The sequence below is a fragment of the Photinus pyralis genome, unplaced genomic scaffold (assembly GCF_008802855.1).
Source record: "Photinus pyralis isolate 1611_PpyrPB1 unplaced genomic scaffold, Ppyr1.3 Ppyr1.4_LG2, whole genome shotgun sequence".
Lineage (NCBI taxonomy): Eukaryota > Metazoa > Arthropoda > Insecta > Coleoptera > Lampyridae > Photinus > Photinus pyralis.
This window is the reverse complement of record NW_022170403.1, coordinates 134678-158753: the sequence shown is the minus strand read 5'-3', so window position 1 is coordinate 158753 and position 24076 is coordinate 134678. Positions and strand designations below refer to the sequence as shown.

General features: G+C 34.5%; 1 protein-coding gene across 1 annotated transcript; it reads right to left on the bottom strand.

Annotated features, from left to right (window-relative positions):
- On the bottom strand, positions 1–23303 carry LOC116163368 (carbonic anhydrase 7; the record flags this gene model as incomplete). Its single annotated transcript, XM_031477259.1, is given in 6 exon segments — positions 1–228; positions 444–549; positions 5144–5282; positions 8670–8834; positions 10224–10259; positions 23246–23303. Coding segments are annotated over 6 exon segments (717 nt in total), but the record flags the coding sequence as incomplete, so codon positions are not given.
- Between the last annotated feature and the right edge of the window lie 773 nt (positions 23304–24076).

Here is a 24076-nt window from a genome sequence, read left to right as displayed (position 1 = left end):
TTGTTTTTGTCCGAGTGGAACTGTATTTGTAAATTCAATCCATGTTACTGCTTCATTGCAAGGAGGCGTCGTAAGGGATCCACCATAAAAATAATAGACAGATGTTTCTTGAGCAATTAATTTTTCTAGTGGAGGAAAGTCATCAATCGCTGTATTCGCAAAAGGCTCCTTCAGCTGCGGTAAAACTTCGGTAATGGACCCATAATTTTCATTGTCAATATCAGATACCTGTTGAGACCAAATAATTAATCTACTGCATCCATCGATCAAATTTATCCCTACCAACGATTGACAAATTAAATTTGATTAGGTACAAGTAAAAACATTGATTAAAAACTAATTTTATAATCTCCCAGTACTTTTTATGCCAAAAATGTGTAAAGAGAAATCGATTTTATATTGTGATTGGATAGATGTTGGCGATTTGGCACCAAGGTACACACCTGGAAAAGAAACGCCAATACTGTTAAACCATCAGGATGTTCAATAGCTTCTTGAAAAGAACCATAAGCTTGTTGAAAGAAAACGGCATGGGCTTCCAGTGGGTAACTAGAAATATAACATTGTAACCACCACTAAGTTTAACACCTGATTATTATAGATTACATGATTGTCATTTTAACGTCCACCCACAGGGTGACGCATTTAATATGATCCAGAGATCCAGATCATTGAATAAGTAATTATTATTCAATGTCCTTGAATACCCCGGGGGAAAGAGATGTGATATCGGCATACGCCCGCATACCGTTTTGACTAAACATATGACCACTTAGGTAAATAGAAACCTATTTGACGGTGATTTTCATTTGTCTTTATCTGTGCATTTTATTCCCACTACAATACCGATTTTAGTATCTTAAAACATATTTATGTACGATCTTTTCTGGTGGAAAGACAATACAATGAATAACAACTTGTGGACAAATTGAAAGTTTCCCAACAAAAGCAAAACAATATCACATGATAAAAGAAAAACATGGCTACTTAGACTAAAAACTCGTGAAAACAGAATCTTTATATTTAATTTTTTCACGTACAAGACGAGGTAGAATAATCGTTTCACATGATTTAGATGCAGAATTTATATCTCTATAACTTTTAATTGAAGTATTTTTGCGTAAAATAATTATAGGAAACGTTTGCGCAAAGAAAAAATAATTTCCCAGGTTAAACGCCTAATGTTCCACTTTTCGATTTACACCCTGTAATTATTATAAACAAAACTTACAATAGGTAAGCAGGTAACCTCAAGTTCAAAGCAAGCAAATTCAAATTTTAACGCGCTTGCGATTGCGCAGTGCCAAAGTCACCGAGGGAGTCACATCTGCAAATGGTGATGGTGAGAGTCTAGGAACAATTTCACCTAATGTCACCTCTTTGACCTTTCAGAGGAGATAGAAACACAGCTTCCGCCCTTCAACAAAATTCCACAACATGGCCTACAACCAAGGTTGTTTTATTAGAAAATAACCTTGGCCTACAACTACCTATTTAACGATATCGCGAATACCCATACCAGATGCTACCTTGGATTTACACCGATCAATCGAAAATGAAAAAGTGTGGGGCTGCGTGTTTTAAGTTTTACAATAGGGAAAGTAGTCCAGTCAATTTGTACTTTCTGATTACAAAAGGTCCGGTAGAAGATTTTATTTTTCCGACTTGTTTAAATGGTAAAGAGAGAGAAAAATCCAAGTTTGCCAATTCGACTGACGTCGGGAGAAATTTCTGTGGACAAAAATCTGCAAAAATCATCCATTATTAAAAACTGTAGTGTATAAAAGTACCTTTAATTTGATATTTTATTTGGCCCCCTAACATGTATAGTTTAGGAGATACACTAATTTAAAGTTTCGTGTTTACTGTAATTTTTAAAAATAATAACATTTTTAGCGCATTTTTACACATGAATTTGGAGTTTTAAAAGTATTTCAACGCATTATCTTGATGCTGAAAGAGTACATCACGTGCACATTTGATAACCGCATGTGTGTGATTCCAAGATGTTAAATTATTTTTCTGAGGCCACCTGGATTTTGATCAAAACATGTCAAAATCGTTATTTAAGCACAAAGATCGTTTGGAAAAAGACTAAGAGCATTATCTCAATGACCAAAACATGAATTTTACATATTTGTGACAACTACATGGATTTTGATCAAAACCTGTAAAAATCGTTATTTATGCACCAAGATCGTTGGGGAAAAGACCAACAGCATTATCTCAACGATCAAAACATGAATTTGGCCTATTTTTGGCGACCACGTGGATTTTGATCAAAACATGTCACAATCGTTATTTATCCACCAATCTCGTTGGGTAAAAGAACATTATCTCAATGACCAAAAGATGAATGTGATCTATTTTTGGCAACCACATGGATTTTGTTCAAAACATGTCAAAATCGATATTCTTGCACTAATGTCGTTGGGAACAAGATTAAGAGCATTATCTCAATGAAAAAGACATGAATGAATATTAAAATAAATTGTCGTTAAAAGTGATTGTGATACTGAGGATCCTTCGATATTTCGTTGTATCGGTTTATTTAATGATAATAATTATTTTTGGTATGGTATTGTAAATCGCCCGGGAGACATCTACCAGCACAGCGAAGGGAGTCAAAACGAAGAAGTGCTACAATCCTGCAAAGATGACACGATCTCGGCTAGTATATCCTAAGGCTAAGGTATACTTTAATTAAAGTATATGTCCTCTATACAGTATCTGATGGCTGACCATACAAAGCTCCTATGTTAAATTAATAAGATCCCATCTTAGCTACTTTCATTTTTTTCAAATGTTTTTAAAAAACGTCAATATCTGAATTATTCATTGCATTAAGATTATTATTGATAAAATGTAATTTTGATAAAAAGTCGAAACTGCTAAACAAACCGACCGAATATGTATCTAAAAGAACTACATAGGTTTCTTTTAATTACACTGCTGTTAATTTTCTAAGGTAGGTTGCATAACTGTTAGGCATATTATTCAATGCTTGGAGATTTGTATGTTCAGAGTTAAAATGTATATAGGTACGCACTGCATATAGATCAGTAACGAAGCGTTTGCGGACCTATGCCTATATGAACTTTTAGCCAGAAAATAAGCCAAAGAATTAACCCCTTCCATATTACATTATATTTAGGAACACCCTGTATTCGGTTGACGTGTTCTTTTTAAGTGAACATAGGGATCATAGCATTGTATGTTCACTTAAAAAAACTCACTCTATTAGTTTTTAAACTCTAGTTTATAGTTACATCGCATTGGAACTGCTGTGACTCCTATGGAGTTTGCCTATTGTATTTAGATCACTATTGCAGTGGTTGTTCCTTGTTTTTCCAGGGCATTGTGTTACATGCTTGTTAACACAATGAAGTAGCTATACACCCATATATATATACAAGGTGTCTCTAAAAGGTCTGTACAACGCGCTACCAGGGGTTCTTGGTATCAAAATAGTACGATTTAACCCAACTTACCTCTATCCAAAAGTGCTTCGGTAAGGCGCTATCTACCCCCAAAGATTAAAAAAAAATCCTTATTTTTATTTTATCGGAAAATGGTTTTGCCGATTAAAATGAATGTGATGTGAATGTCTAATGTAAAAAGGGTCTTTGTGATATCATCGTTTTGATTGTAGTTGCTATGTAGGTGGTAAAATACTGACCATCCACATCTGAAGAGATCTAAAACTTTTTAACTACTATTTTGACGGTTCTGAATTTTTAGACACTGATAGACAGTTTACTTGCAAGCATTTTTTGTCTCTTGATGAATATCGCTATCTGTGATGGTTTACGAAAAAAAAAATTTAGGGATGATGAATGGCATGTACCATACATGCGATTGTTCCTCAAAAAATCAGAAAATGGCTGTGAAACCTTAGAGTGGCGTATTCCACACCCGCTAATACGGAAGAGGAATTGTGGCGGCGGATTCAAAATTCTGTAGAAACTTTAAAAAATAACGCTGCAAAGTGGTGCAAAGGATACAGTTTAATTTATTACGCCGTATAATGCTTTGTATGCGTGAAAATGGTGGTCACTTTGAACATTTAGTAGTTTAAATTAATACATTACATTGATATTATGTTATCAAAAATCTCTAAACCTTCCCCATATAGTTTTATTTCGTTGAAGTTTTTAAAAATAACAGCGACTATAGTTTCGCGTACTGCCATCATCAGGCGATGTGAAAGTTAACAGGAAACGGTAAATTACAAACGTTGAAGACGGATAAGACGAAATGTTGTTTTTTTAATTATAAACTTGCAGTCCTGTTAACTTTCACATCGCCTGATGATGGCAGTACGCCGAAACTATAGTCGCTGTTATTTTTAAAAACTTCAACGAATAAAAACTATATGGGGAAGGTTTAGAGATTTTTGATAACATAATATATTTCAACCCCCATTTCGAGGAACGATGGATCCAACTCAAAACATTACATTGACTTACTCGGTTGTGTTCGTTTGTTACGTTACATGCACTACGGTTTCATAGCCTTGCTTGCACTTATGGTTTTTGAGGAACAATCGCATGTATGGTGCATGCCATTCATCATTTTTTTCGTAAACCATCACAGATAGCGATATTCATCAAGAGACAAAAAATGCTTGCAAGTAAACTGTCTATCGGTTTTAGAGAGTTTTAGACCTCTTCAGATGTGGATGGTCAGTATTTTATCACCTACATAGCAACTACAATCAAAACGATGATATCACAAAGACCCTTTTTACATTAGACATTCACATCCCGAATTTCATTTTAATCGGCAAAACCATTTTCCGATAAAATAAAAATGACGATTTTTTTAAATCTTTGGCGGTAGATAGCACCTTACCGAAGCACTTTTGGATAGAGGTAAGTTGGGTTAAATCGTCCTATTTTGATACCAAGAACCCCTGGTAGCGCGTTGTACAGACCTTTTAGGGACACCCTGTATATATGTATACACCCACAGTTCAAAATGTAATATGATGGCTGACATAAACAAAACCGAATTGAATGCTCGAAATAATATTTTTTAATACTTTACTAGAAATGACCCTAACGGCCGAAACTTCAAAATTTGAATTGCTGACCCTGTATATGTGAGACTCTATAATTTAATCTAGAAATGATGAACATACCTATTATTGTTAATGGTATTTTCTGATCCTTCGGCATTGTTCGCACCCCAATGGAAATGAATCTGAGCAAATTCATAATCTCCAATTAATGGTCCACCGGAAATTGTAGGAGGTTGTTGTGTTAGAAAACTAACTACGACTAAAATAAAATTACTAAAGTTTTTCTCTTGAGTCTTGAGAGATTGTAGTAGATGGAGTACCTATAAGGATATATCCATGATTGTACAATGTTTGCAAATATATCCTGCTAAGATTAAGCGCAAAGTATTTGTACAAAGAAATTGGGGAAGATGGAGATAACGAAATGAACATAAATGTCTTCATTCTTCATCGCAGTTGCCTTGAGGTTGAATTTATTCAAAATCTATTTAATAACCCAAAATTGGCATTTAGAATATTCTTATCCTTAAACTACTTGCTAAATTAAAGGATCGAATACATGCGCCGTCGAATTATTGCTTTTTTGTGGTTGCGATGTAGAGGAAACTTTTGTTTGGTTTGTTGTATTGTAAGGGTAGGATTGTACTTTTAGCTAAACCATTGAATTGCTAAACGTTTATATCATGCAGTACTATCACTTTAAATAATTTTATCAGATATTCTGATATACATATACACATATTCAGCCCTGTACATGATGTATCTTTCAGGTTACCTGTATAGAAAACGTTATTTTGCGCATATCTACTACATAACGCAAAATACGTTTTTCCTGAATCCGTTGAGTGACCTATCCTTCACTCAACGCTGAATCACAAATCTGCGTTTTGAACACTCACTACAAATATATGGCTTAGTGTGCCATTCAAATAAAAGTTTTTTTATTTCAATGTAGGGTGCGGACACAAACGGAGCGCCAACCATCGCCGTCGTTCCGAGCCGACCATAGCATATCGCATACTCCGGTCATCAAAAAATAAACGTGCAAAATTAGATTACAGTCGGCGAGCGTCGACCATAGGCCATGGCCCCGCGCATGGAGTGAGAGCGGGAGCCGAGGTGTCGCACATAAAATTGAGCTTAGTATTTCTTACCTCGACCTTTGTACCTATACTTGCTGTATTGAAACGCTGATGGATAAAGAAAAATTAATCCTTCTTCTGATTCAATTGGTTTTGCGGTAGTGACAATTCTGGTAGTTTTTGTTCAGTTTATCTCCAAATTGTTTTAAAATATATAATTAATCAAATATTTCTATTTTCACCCTCATATAATAAAAAAAACGGATTAGGTCTTTCCTTAAATTTTTATGTAAACGATGAAATAATTATCCATACAACATAGATACTCTTTTTTTGTTTAGGTAATGGATCTTCCTATCTTCATGTTTTGACACTCGTTATACCAGGTATCACTTTTTAGCACTTGAATTAAGAACCTGAGCAAAAGGATGCCGAAAAACTGATACAAAAGTGCGAGAGTCGAGGGTACTATGGTCGGAACTCGTAGCAATGGTCGTCAGCGTACCCCTATGAAAATGTCATATGGGCCTGAAATAAAAAATCTTCTTAGTGTCGCTTTCTGTAAATGCAAAAGATTTCTTTGGCTTGTACCTATCCTTTGTTCGAAGCTCTCAATCTGTTCCATTTCTTAATCGCAGCATTGTTTGAAGTTTTAAATGAATGCACCAAAGGATAGAAAATTTAAATACCTTTGACAATTTTTTTCATATATGCGAGTATTTATCGATGCATTTAAGACTTTGTTTGACAAATAAGGTGCTTCCTATTCATCTACGAAAACAACTTTTCGCATTCTTAATTTATAATATGCTTTACTGGATTGATTTTGTACTTACTAACTTTTCTTCTGCTTTTGCAACAAGTACTGCACGGTGGAGTATCTTTTTCAAGCGAAGTCATTTTAGTAACAAAGGCGGTGTTTTTCCATGACAATCATGGAATTAAGAATAAACAGTCCACTTAATTAGACATGTACTCGACTATATGCGGTCATTATGACTTTTTTATTTCCCTTATTTTAAAATTATATTGCAGGTATAATAAAAAATAGGAACACGTGTATAATTGGTCTTTAAAGCACTGACAACGTTTAATGGCCCTCCACTACGTGCCGTACGATTAACATCGTTGCGCGTGCTTTAAAGACTTATTTATACACATATTATCAATAGTTTGGCGTTTTTGATACATCATCACAGAGCTGAAGCTTTAAATGTAAGTAAGTATGTACCCGTTTTATTTATTTTTCAGTTTAGCATTTCAAGAAAAAATACTTTCGCAATGTTTCTTCCTGTTTCTGGTGGTAACATAGAAGACATCAGCCGAGTAGAAAAAATATAATCCTTGGAATTTGGAAATGAGATTAAGTTTAGTTATTCGATACTGATTTGCCGGATTTTAGCATTTTTTTATGTTCAACTAGAAAAACTCATTAACTTTAAGAAAAACTCACTGTATAGGTTATTCATTAGCATTACTATCATTTTGTAAGACCACAGATACAGTGAATTTTTCTTAAATGTATACGTACGGGCTATGTAATGTATAGTACTATTGATACTTTAAAAAAACGGATCAAACGCATGGAATCGTGAGACTATAGACTGTATTAATTGTAAGAAGGTAGCGGTAGAAAGCATACGGAAGCTTTGACCTTCAGTGTGATTGGTTAAAACACGAGTCAGTATTACGCTGAAACATAAAACGAGTGGCGAATTTTGCAAAGTAGTTTCTGTTGCCAATTAAACTGTTGAAGTGTCATTAGCTGTTAATGTCAAAGATTTATTTCTGTTTGCAGTGATGGATGTTTGTACTTTACAATACTTTGGTGCCGTTTTATATTTTTCCTGTGTGTGCTTATCTTCAAACACAGTCCCATCTACTACATCCTTATAATGAATGCAGTATAGTATCACCATTGTATTTATAAATGCAATGGTATCACGTAGCATGGAACAGATAACTGTAGGCAACCAACATTACACGCGACAAACTGGAGCCGTTTTTACAGTTCTTAAACTGTTACCACCGTCCCAGTCCCACACTGTGTTAATGGGTACGTTCAGTCGACACAACTGTTGAGACGTTGACTTACCTGAACGATGAATGGTGACTTCTGGTTGTGAAGTCAACAGTTGGTAATAATTGGCACCACAAATTTGGTTTTGGTGTAATATCATAACCCACCAACATGTTTGTCAACAGAACCGTTCAGGCATATGTTGACATTTGCTACTAAAACACGTTTACGGTGTTAGTCAACAGTTGCCTCGGCTGAACGTATCCAATGTTTCAACCTTATCGTCTTTGCTATACATCTTTAAATCTTTATGTAATAAAAATAAAGACTAATAGCTAACCCTAATTTGACATTGAATAATCAAGTTACTGTTTCCATAGCTGATGTTTACCATTTAAAACAATTTATTCGTGTAGAGTTATGGTTGTCTATTGTAGCCGTTTTGAAAAATATACATAGCCGGTACGAATAGGTATGCATTTAAGAAAAATTCCCTGTTTATTTATTAATATTCCTAAGAAAACAAACAAAAAAGAAACAATACCTGTGTGACCGTTGTTCTTTAGTATTGCTTTATTGATAGGCAAGTTGAAATTTGTAAACGTCATTGGCGGTAGATGTACCATGTGAACTTGATGCTGTAAAATATTTATGGGACTTTGATGCTTTCCCACGCAATGTTGGTATTTTTCGCCCCAATGTGTCGGCCCTTCAAATAAAAATGAGCGCAGTAAATAAAAATGGCAAAAGTAAGTATGTTTGATAGTAATATAGGTACCTATACACTTCAGTCGTCAATACAGTACCTACCTATAACCCAAGATAAGGTTTACTACTATACCTATTATAATCGACCATTTTATTCATTTTTTGAGAATTCCTTATAAAAAGTCCTGCTTGTTCCAAAACTTTAAATGACCATTTAGTTTTCTTTTAAAGTCCGAAGTTTTTGAATAAATTGAAAAAAAACCTGTCTTGCTTGGAAATAATACAAAACAATTGTACCGTATCGACAATATCCGGGACTATTCAACGGAATTTTTAAACGCGCTAGAATTGCGCGAATTACTACTATACAATTTGCATTACAAGTTGGATCGGTAATCATTATATTATGTTGCGGAAAATAAACCAACCACGTCTTAGTAATGGCACCCAGCATGCGGTGAAGAAATTAATGAACAGCAAAACAAAACTAGCAATGTTGTGTATCAAAAAGCATTACAATAAGCACGCAATGTTTTTTAAATAATTTTTGTTTATTATTTATTCCAATTCGAATTGAATATTCGCATAGCCTTAGGCCGGAAGTCCACCGGATCGGAGCGACCCAGATCGGTGTGATTTGGATCGTGCGATAAAGATCGCGCGCGCGGCGCGTGTATTTCTATTGAAGCCTGTCCACAGGCTCGATTTTTGTCGTGACCGATCGAAATCGAACGGTTTTCACTGGCCTCTTTGGATGTTATTTGGCTACTTTTTCATAAAGAAAAAGTCATATCATCCCCCATTTGATTTTTTTCCCATTTTTTTAGGATTTTGGGTCATAGTGTCAAAACTAGCCCCCTGACGGAGAAGGATTCAACTAAATTAACTATATTTTGGTTGATTCTTATTGCCCCAAGAATGCTCTTTTCAACGATACCAAATTTGTTACAATCGGTCAAACCGTTAAGAGGTTAAAGCAGGTTATTGCAAAAACAATTGAACGTTTTTGAAATAACTGAGTTTTTGTTTTTACGAAAATGATAGATAAACTGGTTCTCTTTAAAAATGTGAAAAAAGAATGTTTAGTTTATTATGCGAAATTTAAAGAAAATGCAGTTTTAAAATGTAAGATGGCTGTTATGCCCTCTGGTGGTCATTTTTAGCACTTGAAAATATTTTCCAGCCATTCTTCATGGCCGATTTACCCAATAATTTTTTTTACCCCTAAGTCATACGACGAACGGTTCTCGAGATATGGCCGAGGAACAGTCTTATTGGGTCACCCGGTACTGTAAATGTAATAGACCAAAAGTTGCAAAACTACCTGTTTAAGTAGGGTAAGCGCTCCGCAATACCGATCAATAAACAAATAAATGAACATTCAACTTACCTTCTAATCCTTCATAACCAAAATCTTGGCAGAAACCTGTAATGAAAGGATATACAATTAGAAGCGAAATTGTTATATTCCTTAGTTGTTGCAGATTTCTCAATAGTTTGACTGCATTTTGATCTGCCTTGTGATGTTCATAGTAAGGTAATAAATCTTGTAAAACTTCTTTCAAAATATAAGGAAACCTATAATACTTGCCGTGTATCAAGACCTATAGGTAATTGTAGTTATTATAAGCTTAAGTATACTTATATCAATATCGGTAGATAGCTCGACGGGTATCTACAACAAAAACAAGTTAAAAAAGTCATTATGCAAACATAAATGACGATATCGTATTTTCCTCGGCTCTTAATAATATTAATGCTAGGACTGGGAAAAGATACCAGTAGGCACGAGTACCTTACCCCATTCTCTTTCAAATGAGCCGCCTATCGTCGAAGTCTATACAATTTAATGAAAAATAGTGGAGCGTATACAAATACATATAAATTTTGAAATGGGCATTAGTTTTACTTTTATTCGAAGTGTCTACATATGAAACTTTTTTAATGCTTTCGTAAACAACATTGCGCATTGTCTACATGGAATAAATAAAACATACAGCATGCGTAAACAGTAATTTTGAAACCGGTATTAGTTTTAGTTTCATGCAAAGTGCCTACATATGATATTTCATTTAACTGTTTTCATAAATAAATTTCCTATTTGCTTGTCTTCCAAGTATCTATGTATTAAATTTCATTTAAATGCTTTCGTAAATAAGGAAGTTGGCATTGCGCATGCGCAAAACCAAAATTTGCAACTGCTATTAGATTTGTCTTGATGCCAAATGCCTATGTATAAAATTTCATTTAAATATTTTCATAAATACAAAAGTTAGCATTGCACATGCGTTAATCCAAATGTTTGACACTGTGCATCCGCAAAACCAAAAAATATCCGTATGCACGGTATCATTGGACCAATCCCTTTCAAATGAGCCCTATATCGCCCAAATCGGTTCAGTGGTGTAGAAGGAGTACGTGTGACGGACGGACGGACGCGATTTTTCACTTTGAGGAAAATACGCTAAAAAATAACCGAAGATATGGACAGATAGAGGGACATAGCGGAAAATTGTGAAACCTACTAACCATTGAATTTGATAAATATTAACTCGAAGAGTGTAGCTGCGTATACTAACTTTTATCGGTTTTGTCAAGAGAGAGCGAAGAAAGCAGAAGCGGAATATTATAAAATAGAGTAGAAAGCTTATAGTCCGGGAAATAGAGACTGAAAATGGACCATTTCCTGCAAATCAAGAAGTAGTTCCAATTTTATTTTGCATGTTGTGGTGGTTAATAATCCAAGTTTTCGACCTCCCACCCAGGCCCGTAGCCAGCAGGGGTGGCCGGTATTTTTTCTAGGGTAAGAAGTTTTTGATAAATACCTCCCCTGTAATTTTTGTAAAGGAACCATTAACCGTAATTTCCAGTGGGGACAAGACCACGTCTAGGTGGTGCTCACCTTCACCTGTCCACCCTCTGACTACGGGTCTGCTCCCATCCACCTCCTCCGTACCACACCTAAAACCCCCGAAATTTGGTTAGTTTTTTAGTCTTTCACTTTCCAAAAATATTTTGCGATTAAAAATTATAGACCCTACAATTTTACACAAATACTTTTTTTTGTGAAATTTTTATCTCAAAAGATATATGTAGAGCTTCAAAGTTGTGTGTATATTTTGAAGAATCCTGAAATTTCTATAGGTACAGATATTCGAGCAGATATTTGAACGAAATTTGATACATTATCTCCATAATTTTAAGAGTCGTATGAGTAAATACCTGGAATATTATTTTTTATTATCGGATGCCCAGTTGTCGCCTGTCGGACGACATTTAAACGATAATGCCTGGTTGCGCGAGTGCAAAATGTAATAATTATTCACGAAAAACGAAAGGTTAAGATGTTAAATACTTGAATATACGTATGCGAAAAAAATTTGTAGACTAAACAAAATTGGGGCATCCGTTATCATACGAGGAGACGCTGTAGCCGAGTCAAATAAGAACGTTCTTAGAATAGAAGAATAAGCTTTGTACAAAATTACATGCAAAAAGTAAATAAATAAACTGAAAGCAATTTATTTAACATAATTAATCTGATTAATACGATGTATAGGTGAACTAGGATATTTACAGTACGCGGAATAGTAGGTATTTTACATTATTAGCCAGGTAAGTGAGTTTTTACTGGCGATAGGAGAAGTTGACTAGCGAGCAGTTAGGCGAGCTTGTCATCTCCTAGAGCCAGTAAAAACTATTACCTGGCGTATAATGTACCATATTTTATTTGTTACTCATTTGTAAACAATAGTAAATGTAAATAAATTAAACAAATATAGCAAACGACCTCCTGGGTATGGCTATAGCATGTGCAAAACCAAATTTTAAACCTGATGTTAGTTTTGCTTTTGTTTAAAGTGTATATGTATGAAATTTCATTTGAATGCCTCCATAAATAAGTTGCGCATGCGCAAAACCAAATTTTGAAACTGATGTTAAATTTTCTTTTATTCCAAGTGGTTATGTACCAAATTTCATTTAAATTCCCCTATAAATCAGAAAGTTGGCACTGCGCATGCGCAAAACGAAATTTTGAAACTGGCGTAAAATTTGGTTTTATTCCAAGTGCCTATATATCAATTAAATTTTATTTAATTGTCTCCATAAATAAGGAAGTTGGCACTGCGCATGCGCAAAACCAAATTTTGAAACTGGCGTTAAATTTACTTTTATTCCAAGTGGCTATGTATCAAATTTTATTTAAATCCCTCCATGAATAAGAAAGTTGGCACTGCGCATGAGCAAAACCAAATTTTGAAACTGGCGTTAAATTTGCTTTTATTCCAAGTGGCTATGTATCAAATTTCATTTAAATACCTTCATAAATAAGAAAGTTTGCAATTCGGTCTGTAAATGGTCGAGGTCGAGGGCACTGTGAATGCTGATCGATTAGGTTCAACTTTTGGAATTGAGTTTTATATGGTCAAAGCTATGCGCATATTGAATTTCATGCAATTCGGTTCATAACTAACGGAGATGTCAAAAGGGCCTACTTTATTTTTTGGGCTACATTGCCAATTCACGAACTTCGATCTACAAATTTGATAAAGAATCCACCTGCAAAATTTCATCGTAATCGGTCCATTCGTTTATGAGTTATCGTGCTAACGGACGGACGGACGGACGGACGGACAGACACAACAAAATTATAAACTCGCTAGGAGCTCGTTAATAATTAGTTCATAAATTGATCTTGAAGAAATGTCTAAAATATCATGTTATCCATGTAACAGAGACTTCGCCTTAATTCTGGGCAATGAGATTACTAGAATACTAACTTGTAAATTTTTTACAGGTCTGCTGTCAGTTTTACAAGTATAGCGTTTAAACATGACGTTTACCCATTTGCGTTTTGTCTTGTTAATCAACGTTTACAACTGAGTAACAAATGAATACTTTTGTCTTACTAACCTATCATACATCATAGCACATTTTATATCTGTGATACGCGGGCAAAAAGTACCACTTTATGCCCTAGGGCATTAAAGGGGTAGTATACCCAAAATTAAAACAAATTGTAGAAGAAAATCTAAAAACAAAATTTCAAACCGGAGTTTTCAAATTATTAACGATGAAAGTTTGAAAGACAGAACATGTGACGTCATCCCGACATTGTGGGTGCGGTGGCACGGATCCAAGCAGTCCAAACGCGTCAGTTCTTTCATATTCTAATTCGCTTTCCTTTGAAAAAAACAAGAAAACCTTACTGAAGTATCATCCGAACATATATCCTCATATAAATTGGAATATTTGTAATAAATTTCTGTACTCAGCTCAGATTGGATACCTATGCTTTCAGAAAACGTTATTGGTTCCGTTTGATTCAGTTCTTCTGTTTGATTGTGGCATATGTTTGATGTTGAGCTGGTTTCTCCACTACGAAGTTGATCGTTTACCCGCAATAAGCAATCAGACACAATCTTACTTTCTTAGATAAGTTGACTGACGTGTTGTAGCTTTATTAGGACCATATTATGTTATAAAAAATCTCTAAACCTTCCCCATATAGTTTTATTCGTTGAAGTTTTTTAAAAATAACAGCGACTATAGTTTCGGCGTACTGCCATCATCAGGCGACTAGAAGTGTATCACAATATAGCAAATTTGAAAACATTAAGAGCTAGTACTTACTGTGAAAGTTAACAGGAAAACGGTAAATTACAAACGTTGAAGACGAATAAGACGAACATGTTGTTTTTTTAATTATTAACTGGCCGAAGCCAAGTGAAAAACCTGAAGGGTGATTAAAACGGAAAGGTTGTCCTAAGTTTCAAGACGAAATTATTATCAAGCCTTGTTAAGACAACCAACCGGAGGGTTGAATTTTTACATTAAAGGTTGAAAGTTGGGTTAACCTAAAAATGAACAAAGTTTTAGATTTCAAAAATAACTTATCTAAAAGGTACTTACACATTTCAAAAGAACGGGGGGAAAAAATAAACTTATAAAAGTATTGAAACTATTATAATAAATGTGTAAGTACCTTTTAGATAAGTTATTTTTGAAATCTACAACTTTGTTCATTTTTAGGTTAACCCAACTTTCAACCTTTAATGTAAAAATTCAACCCTCCGGTTGGTTGTCTTAACAAGGCTTGATAATAATTTCGTCTTGAAACTTAGGACAACCTTTCCGTTTTAACCACCCTTCAGGTTTTTCACTTGGCTTCGGCCAGTTAATAATTAAAAAAACAACATGTTCGTCTTATTCGTCTTCAACGTTTGTAATTTACCGTTTTCCTGTTAACTTTCACAGTAAGTACTAGCTCTTAATGTTTTCAAATTTGCTATATTGTGATACACTTCTAGTCGCCTGATGATGGCAGTACGCCGAAACTATAGTCGCTGTTATTTTTAAAAAACTTCAACGAATAAAACTATATGGGGAAGGTTTAGAGATTTTTGATAACATAATATATTTCAACCCCCATTTCGAGGAACGATGGATCCAACTCAAAAAAAAAAAAAAAAATTTATTAGGACCTTTGTTTCCTGTGAGATGTAAAGAAGGGATTGCAGTATTGTTAGCCTTCTCAAAACTGTATACTGGGGCACAGGGTTCTTTCCTTCTTGTATCTTCCAAAAAATGCCCTTAATACATAAATAACTATTATTGCTTGGACCATTTAGATATACATATGTGAGTATATCAAATTATTAAATACATTTTGATTGATTGCAAGCCCTATGGCCGAATGCGCAAACAATAAATAATCAGACCGTTAGTTAATCAATATGGGAATAGAGGGTTTTAACTTGCAAAATGAGAAGTAGTTCCAATTTCTTTTGTATGTCATAGACAGTCATCTGGTGGTTAAGAATCTAAGTTTTCGACCTCCCACCCCTTGTGCTTCCCCCGTACCACCCTCAAAACCCCTGAAATTTGGTTGGTTTCTTAGTTTTTCAATCACACCTTTTTAATGGTTCACTTTAGAAAAAAATATTGTTATCAGAAATTGTAGACCATAACATTCTACACAATATTTGATATACACTATTTTTTTGTGAAATGTTTATTAAAAAAGATATAGAGCTTGAGAGTTGGTTATATTTTTAAGAATTCTGAAATTTCTATGTAGATGATTTAACCAAATTTCATACTTTATCTCTATAATTAAGAGTTTTATGAGAAAATATCTTGAATTTATCGTGGTATAAATCCCTCTATCCTGCACCCTTACCAAAGGGGATGCATAATAATGAAACTTGCAACCCTTGCTAGTGAGGATATTTGAATCACTGTGAGATTGTAGCGCTTTCTAATATACTTTTGAAATTAAAAAATTGTCTCACGTCAGTTTAGTTTCGCTTTTAAACGCTTTTGTGGCGCGATTGTGAAGTTAGTCAGAGAGTACAACGCTTATTATTATAACATATATTTTCTATTCCTCTTTCAATATCTATTCCTACCGCGGTTGGGGGGAGGGGGGGAGGATGATGAAGGATGAAGCTGAACTGAAGTGAGTTAATTTTTTTGTTTCAAACGTATATTAGAAAGCCCTACAATCTCACAGTGATTCAAATATCCCCACTAGCAAGGGTTGAAAGTTGAATTATTATGCATCACATTTGTAAGGGTGCAGCGTAAGGGGGATTTATACCACGAGAAGTTCAAGATATTTTCTCATGAAACTCTTAATTATAGAGATAATATAAAATTGGTTAAAACATCTACATACAAATTTTACAATTCTTAAAAATGTAAGCAACTCTGGAAGCTCTATATCGTTTTTAAAATAAACATTTCACAAAAAAGTAGTGTAGGTATATCAAAGTTGTGTAGAATTTTATAGTCTACAATTTCTGACAACAATATTTTTTTGTAAAATGAATCTATAAAAAGATATGATTGAGAAACTAAAAAACCAACCAAATTTCTTTGGTTTTAAGGGTGGTACGGGGGAAGCATAAGGGGTGGGAGGTCGAAAACTTGGATTCTTAACCACCAGATATTCTTTCATGACATGCAAAAAAAATTGGAACTACTTCTCGTTTTGCAGGAAATGCTCCATTTTCAGTCTATTTCCTGGACTAAAATCAGAGATTAATCCTGTGATTAAATTAGATTGGTATGCACAAAACAAAAAAACTCCTTGATTAACTAACCAAGGTGATTAAGCATTGATTAAATATTTGGTAAAAAAATAGAAGGCTTTTCTTTTTTGTTATCTGTAATTTAATAGTCAATTTATATGTTTGTGTTAACAATGGAAAAAAAATCCGTGGCCAAAACTTTACCGAAGTACTTACAGAACATTTACTGCAAATAATTGATTGAATCATAAGCAAATATTACCTTCTTATTATAATAACTTAGTGACTGTTCTGAGTTCTTTCAATAAAAGTTCCGGTTAAACTTCCATTGCGTGCTTAATTTTATTGAAAGTGGAGCTTATTCCATCATATATTTTTAACTGCTAGAATAATTTATTACAGTAGCTAAAATATCATAAATTAAGCACTGCTTCCCGATAGAGTTTCTCACCTTTACCTCTCGATGCTGCATGCCTGCAGTCGTATATCAATTCCGAATACTCATATAAACTAGAATTTCGAAATCCGGTCTTACTTAATTTTAACCCCTTCCATACCCTTCAAAAAGGGGCGATTATTTCATTGTTCAACTATTAATTATATCGTTTTCGAAGAAATTTACCGGGTGGTGCACGGTAAGTAGGAACATAGGGCGATTTAACATGGGAAATTAGTTTTATGCAATATCCTGCCCTCCTGTACATTTTACAGAAAAAACTGTAGAGTTTAAAGTTGTTCAGAATTAAAAGGTGGATACAAAACTGTTTTTACATGTTTTATTAAGCTTTTGGTATACCCGCAAATTTAAAAATAAATTTCAACATTTCTGTTATTAGTATAGCAATAGCCATGACTTTTGTTGTTTTATGAATTGCTACTAATAACAGAAAAGTTAAAATAACTATTACCTATTTTTAAATTTGCTACTACCATAACTAATAAGAAAAAAAGCATAAAGGAAATAAAATAAAAATAGGTAAATTTGTTATTAAATTTTTCTCATTTGTGACCTAAAATGATGTAGAGTAAATTTTGAGGCATTTTAATGGCTACATAGTCACGCGATTGATGTAATTGATCATCAAACAGGCAACCTACTTGAAGTTTATTTTTCATTAACCGATTTATTATTTAATTTTACTAACCTGCAGACAGCACACCAAAAACCATTAAGGCTTGGTCGAACAATGATTTCCGAACCAACATTGTACAATGTACACTAATATTGGAATAAGGTAAACTATTATAGGTACTTTCACGAATAAGAAAGACGTCAAAACTAAATGAGAACAACAAATAATGAACATTTATCAACATTTAACGTTATTCAAATATCATTGACAAACTTAGGTTAGACTAGTGCTACGTAGAATATAAGTCAAGTCAATGAAACGTTTGTTGGATTAGGGACTGATTGTCTGTTAATTAACACTACTGTAATAATTAAACGCATTTCACTAGTGATCCTTTTAAAAGATATATTTAGCGCTTATATGTACTGTGTACAATACAACGACCTTCCAAAATTGCATTCAATTGCATATTTTCTAATACCGTAATACCATTATTCAATGGTAGTACCTACTGCCTGTTTAAAAATAAATACTCTTTTCAATTAAAGTCACCATTTGGCGGAATTTTACATTTGTGAAAAAAATTAGTAAATTGTAGGGAGGGATAATACCTACATATGCAATATGTAGGTATTAAGTTACGTTATTGTCGTTCCGATGAACGCACTTGTCCAACGATATCAGTAATTTCGCCTATCCTTGAAAGACCTCTGCAGCACTGTCCCTTGAACCAATTACCTGCCAAACAATGAAGGCAATGGCAATACTAAAAAAAACAAATAAATATACGTTTCACATTTCTCGCTCGAATCAGTATTTGGATTGTTTGAAAACTCCAGGAATTTCTAAATATCTTTTTTCAAGTTAATTTATATTTTATTATGTCTTTTTAACGCATATTCTAAATAAGTTTGGCATCTATGTCCCTAAACTCTCCTCTTTACTTTTTTACTCAAGAACTACAACAGTAATGAAGGATAGAACTTCTATTATAGGTTTTTGGATATGTATGTAAGGGCATAGTGTAAGAATAGAGTTAGAAGGATAAAAAGCATGAGGGCGTTTATTGAACAATAACGGTAGCTGATAACATTGCTTTCATTTTCGACCGTCATGAGTCATGACTTTTCAAAAAAATTACCCGCATTTTATCGTTGAAATTACCCAATACGCCTGGTTAAAGTGTCGCATGGTTAAATTAAATGTAGATCAAAGGCAGTTTTTATGCAATGTACCTGTATAGCATTTCATTGAATATTAAAGTGAAGTAGTTACCAATTTTCCTACGGAATGCATCTTGTGCGACGGAATAATTAGCGAAATCTGACGATTTTTTCATGGTCGTGAACCCATATTTTTGTTGAATTTTTTTTTTAATTTTAAAAAGCTAAGTTGGACTATTTTTATGTTCCGAAATACTCAGTTATAAGGTGCCCATAGCTCCCAAAAGAAACATTTCTGGATTTATTCGAAAAAAAATGTTGATCTGGTTACCTCTTTATTGCAAAAATTTTTTTGACATAAGCACTTGACTGTTACACCCCGTCCATCCACAACCAAAGTGTGCGGTTTAATTCCCAAGTCTTGTGTTATGTATGCTGTTTTTATTGCATTTTGAATTTAAAAAAATGTGCTATTGTTTGCGTTTTGTTCGTCCGTCCGTATATTCGCAACCACTTTGCCGTTTTGAACTAGCTAGAAATTGGTTTTCTCTTTCATGATACTGTAATTCCTCATACCTCAAGAATGGTGTGTCGGACGATAGTACACTCAAAGGCAAAAAGTGACGTCTCGACGAGACATATCTATTGATTATTTCAAAACATTAAGTGCGAATATCTCGAGAACGGAATGTCGGAGAAGGTTCTCGACAAAGAGAAAATAGAACGCCTGAACGAGACACATGTATTGGTAACGTTTGACGAATTTCTCGAGAACGAAGTGTCGGCAAAGCATACTCACAAATCGAAACTGGAACGTCTGGAGGAGACATATCTATTGGTGGAGTTAAAGCTTTGAGTGCCAATATATTGAAAGCGGAGTGTCAAAAGCGAGTACTCGCACATAGTGCGAATACTATTACAACGTTTGATGGTTCTAATATATTTATTGGCGAGGTCAAAATGAATGTGTCGAGAACGGAGCTGTCGGAAGACAGTACCCCCGAAAGAAAAAGAGAACGTTTGGACAAGACCAAAGAGTAACTAATAGTATTCTTTGACAAGACATACCTTTTGGTGATGGCAAACTGAATACCTCGAGAAAGGAGTGCTGAAGGAGGGTACTCACAAGGGAAAATAATAGTTTGGTGAAACATATCTATTGGCTACGCCAATTTGAGCGCGAATATCTCGATAAGGATAAGTTCAAATAACGAGCATTAACCACGCGCTCAATGCGCAAATTTCATCGGGGTGCTAAAAAATGCGCTTTATCTGCACAAGAGTTGTGTACAATTTGTAGGTACTAAGTAGTTTACGCTATTGTAATTCGTTTCGTCTTAAGTTTCTTGTACGACGACTGTGAAAAAAGCCTGGAAGCCGATCTCTCCTATTAGATTACAGACCTCTTCAGAACCGAACGTAATATTATTAGGTTCAATGAATGGAAGATTTAGCATACGATGCCTTTGGTGGCGCCAAGTAAAACTTTTAAAAATGCGAGGGGGGGGGGGCATTGTCATTCTAATGTTAGTAGTCATTCATTGGTATTCTAATGAAAGATCTCATCGAAATAAATTGGTTTGTACAAACTACAACTTTCCCGTGCGACTCTTTTTCGAGATCAGTGAGCGACGGGGCCTCGGGGAGGGGGGGGGGAAAATTAATTTGATCTCTTATTGTAGTCTAATTAAAGGTCTCAACGAAAGGAACCGTTTTCTACCAGCTACTGCCCTTTTTTCTAACCCTGTGTATTGATAGCATATGCTACTACTCGTACCTTAATATAATATAATAATTACGACACTTTTATCGTAGCCATTGTCTATCTATAAAACAGAAAAATGTCCGATAACGCAAATCATATTGTCCATGTTGAACTACAGGGCTGGGCAGAGGAACCTGACACATTTTAGCGACCTCTAGTGCGACCGTATCGAAACGGAGAGGTTTGTGCTTCCGGGAGAGTAAAATGGACGGTTGAAGGTTTATTTTTATTTAGTAGTTCCGTGTGTCAAAATGGAGAAGTGATCACCGCAACAGCGCGCGTTCATTTCTGAGCGTTTTTTTATAGCACAGAGTATTGAGAGTGACATCACTATAGAAATAGATACGGTAGTTATTTTCAAGGTGCAGTTGGAGACAAACAAAGGTTAACGATGTTAATTTTTTTATTTTGTTTGCGTTAATCGTACCTATAACATTTTATTTAGACTGGTTCACTTTTCGAAGTTTTTCTGTCCTAGGAGCATTTCAGACAACATTTGGCCAACAAGGCTTTTTTTACTAATTGGTACCTGCTGAACACGAATATCGATGTTGGCACCTCGAAATCTGAACCGGAAGTCCAGAATTCAAGATGGCGGCCAATTTCCGAAAATGTTTTATCTTTTCACTCATGCGACCGATTTTTTCGTTCTAAAAACTAATTATAATGTTATTCTCTTATATATATGATTCTGTGCCGCGACGGATGCTACCATACCAATATACGACAAATAAAAATCACCAAAAACACGTTAATAATAGCCTTCATAATTAAACTGTTTTTGATATAATAATGAGTCGATTAGTAACGCAAAGTAGATAAATGAAATTTAATACATAGCCACTTGGAATACAAGCAAATCTTGTTTCACAATTGACGCAAACGTAAACGCCAACGGAAACGCAAACGGTAACGTGAACATGAACAAATTCGCAGTCTCACAATTAACGTTACGCTCCTGGAGTGTTAAGATTTGTCACGGAATATTTTGTTTATTAAAATGTGTTCTGTGGTAGTCACAGACTATTCTATTCAATTCAACAAACGGATAATCATGCAATACTTCGTACAAAAATAGTTAAGTTTGGTCTTTAAAGGTTATGTGGCTGGATCGCAATTATAACGCCAACGGGAACGGGAAAGATAAAAGTTGACCAACTGTCGCGTTTGTTTCACGTTTTCACGTTCCCGTTGCGTTATATGTGAATGGAAATAGTAAATATTCATGTTTTAATTAAATGCTCACGTTCACGTTCGCGTTAGCGTTCACGTTGGCGTCAATTGTGAGACAGGCTTAACATCACTTTTAAAATTTGCTTTTGCGCATGCGCAATAGCAAATTTATTATTTATGAAACCAGTATCATAATTATGTAGGCACTTTGAATGAAATTAAAACCGGTTTCAAAATTACTGTTTACGAATGCTGATGTATGTTTTATTTATGAAGGTATTCAATGAAATTTTTAATGTACCTACACAATGCGCAATGCTATTTACGAAGGCATTTAACAAAAGTCTCATATGTAGACACTTCGAATAAACGCAAAACTAATGCCCATTTCAAAATTTGTATGTATGTATTTGTATACGCTCCACTATTTTCCATTAAACTGTATAGACTTCGACTTCGACGAGGCATTTGAAAGAGTATGGGGTAAGTACATAGAATTACCATCTATGGGTAAGCATCTCGTGCCTATCGGCATTTTTTCCTGGTTCTAGAATTAATTTATTAGGAGGAAAATACGCTTTCGTCATTTATGTTTGCATAATGGCTTTTTAAACTTGTTCTACATTTTATCATCAATACGCTATTATACAAGCAAGTTGAACGCACATTTACCATATCTACCTACAATTTACTACACATATTGGGCAAACAAACGCAAAACTGATTTTTGTAAATATTATAATACTTACAAGGTCTACTTATCAAAAACTTGCGTTGTCGATTTGCAGGCCCAAGTTTATAACTCATTTTTTATTCTTGAAATCTAGGTTCGAGAAAAAATAAATCCTACGTTACGTTAGAAGCGATTATACCATTAATTGGTTAACGTGTTCGTAGATTTTTTGAGTACCTACGCCATTTCTGATTTAACAAAAGTACCACGAAGTGGCGCACACCTACACTGACACGAGGCGGAAAAATTCTATAGTGTTCACGAAATTTGGAATCTGAGTATTTTTGAACATAACACACATCAATCTATGAGGTGTGCGTGGTTCACATTCTCACCAGCAAAACGCGCAACTTGTGTGACTATGAACAGCAATTCTATAGTCTTTATGATGAAGAGCACTTGGTAAGATTTGTTTAAAGAAGCCATGTGAGGCCATAGCAACTTTCGGATAAATTTTTCTTAAACTTACGATAACTTGACTTCACAGACCACGCACTGACACCACAACTCATTGTGAACCAACCTTCACTTATTTGTAGTTCATGTGCACCTGATATTCTACTAATTTGATCTATTCAATACATAAATGAAGAAAAGTGTCCTCCTTGACATTCTAAGCAATAACCTAACCGATTTCGTAATTAAATTGGACGGCGGTATTTTTTAAAATGTGACAGCTGTATCTACTACTCATTTGAACTACTCAATAGATTGATGTTTTTTTTTAATCGAACATAAGGAAATTACATTGCATGCAATCTCCTATGTTCGCATTAAAAAAAATTCACTGTATGCCGACCAATGTGATAAATACGTAGCATGTATAGCAGGTACGATTAATTAATTCATTCGGATGTTGGGCACCCGCATTATCCGTAATGGGTAAATAATTGATAAATATATGCATGCATTCATTTTTGCAATGCGATTGTAAATCCCAAATTGAATCACAGTTTCATTCTTTTTACAAGAAAATAAAGAAGGGGATTGTGGCAAGGTTGTCATATTAATATATTATATTTTACCTTTCCAGAGATGAAAAAACGAATCCAGATTCTGCCATTCAGGAATATTTAAAGTTTTATAAAAATTAAACCAGTCTGCGGTTTGCTTCAGATTGGATTCATGAAGATCTTTACATTATGCTACATCAAATGAATGAAACAGCTTTGCTTTTGTAGTTCAATGTTAGAGCGTTGGGCTATAAATCCGGAGGTCGGGTGTTCGAACCTGGGCTGAGGTAAGAATTTTTCATCTGTGACAGAGATGGGAATTTCCTTAAACCTGTTTCGAGCATTCT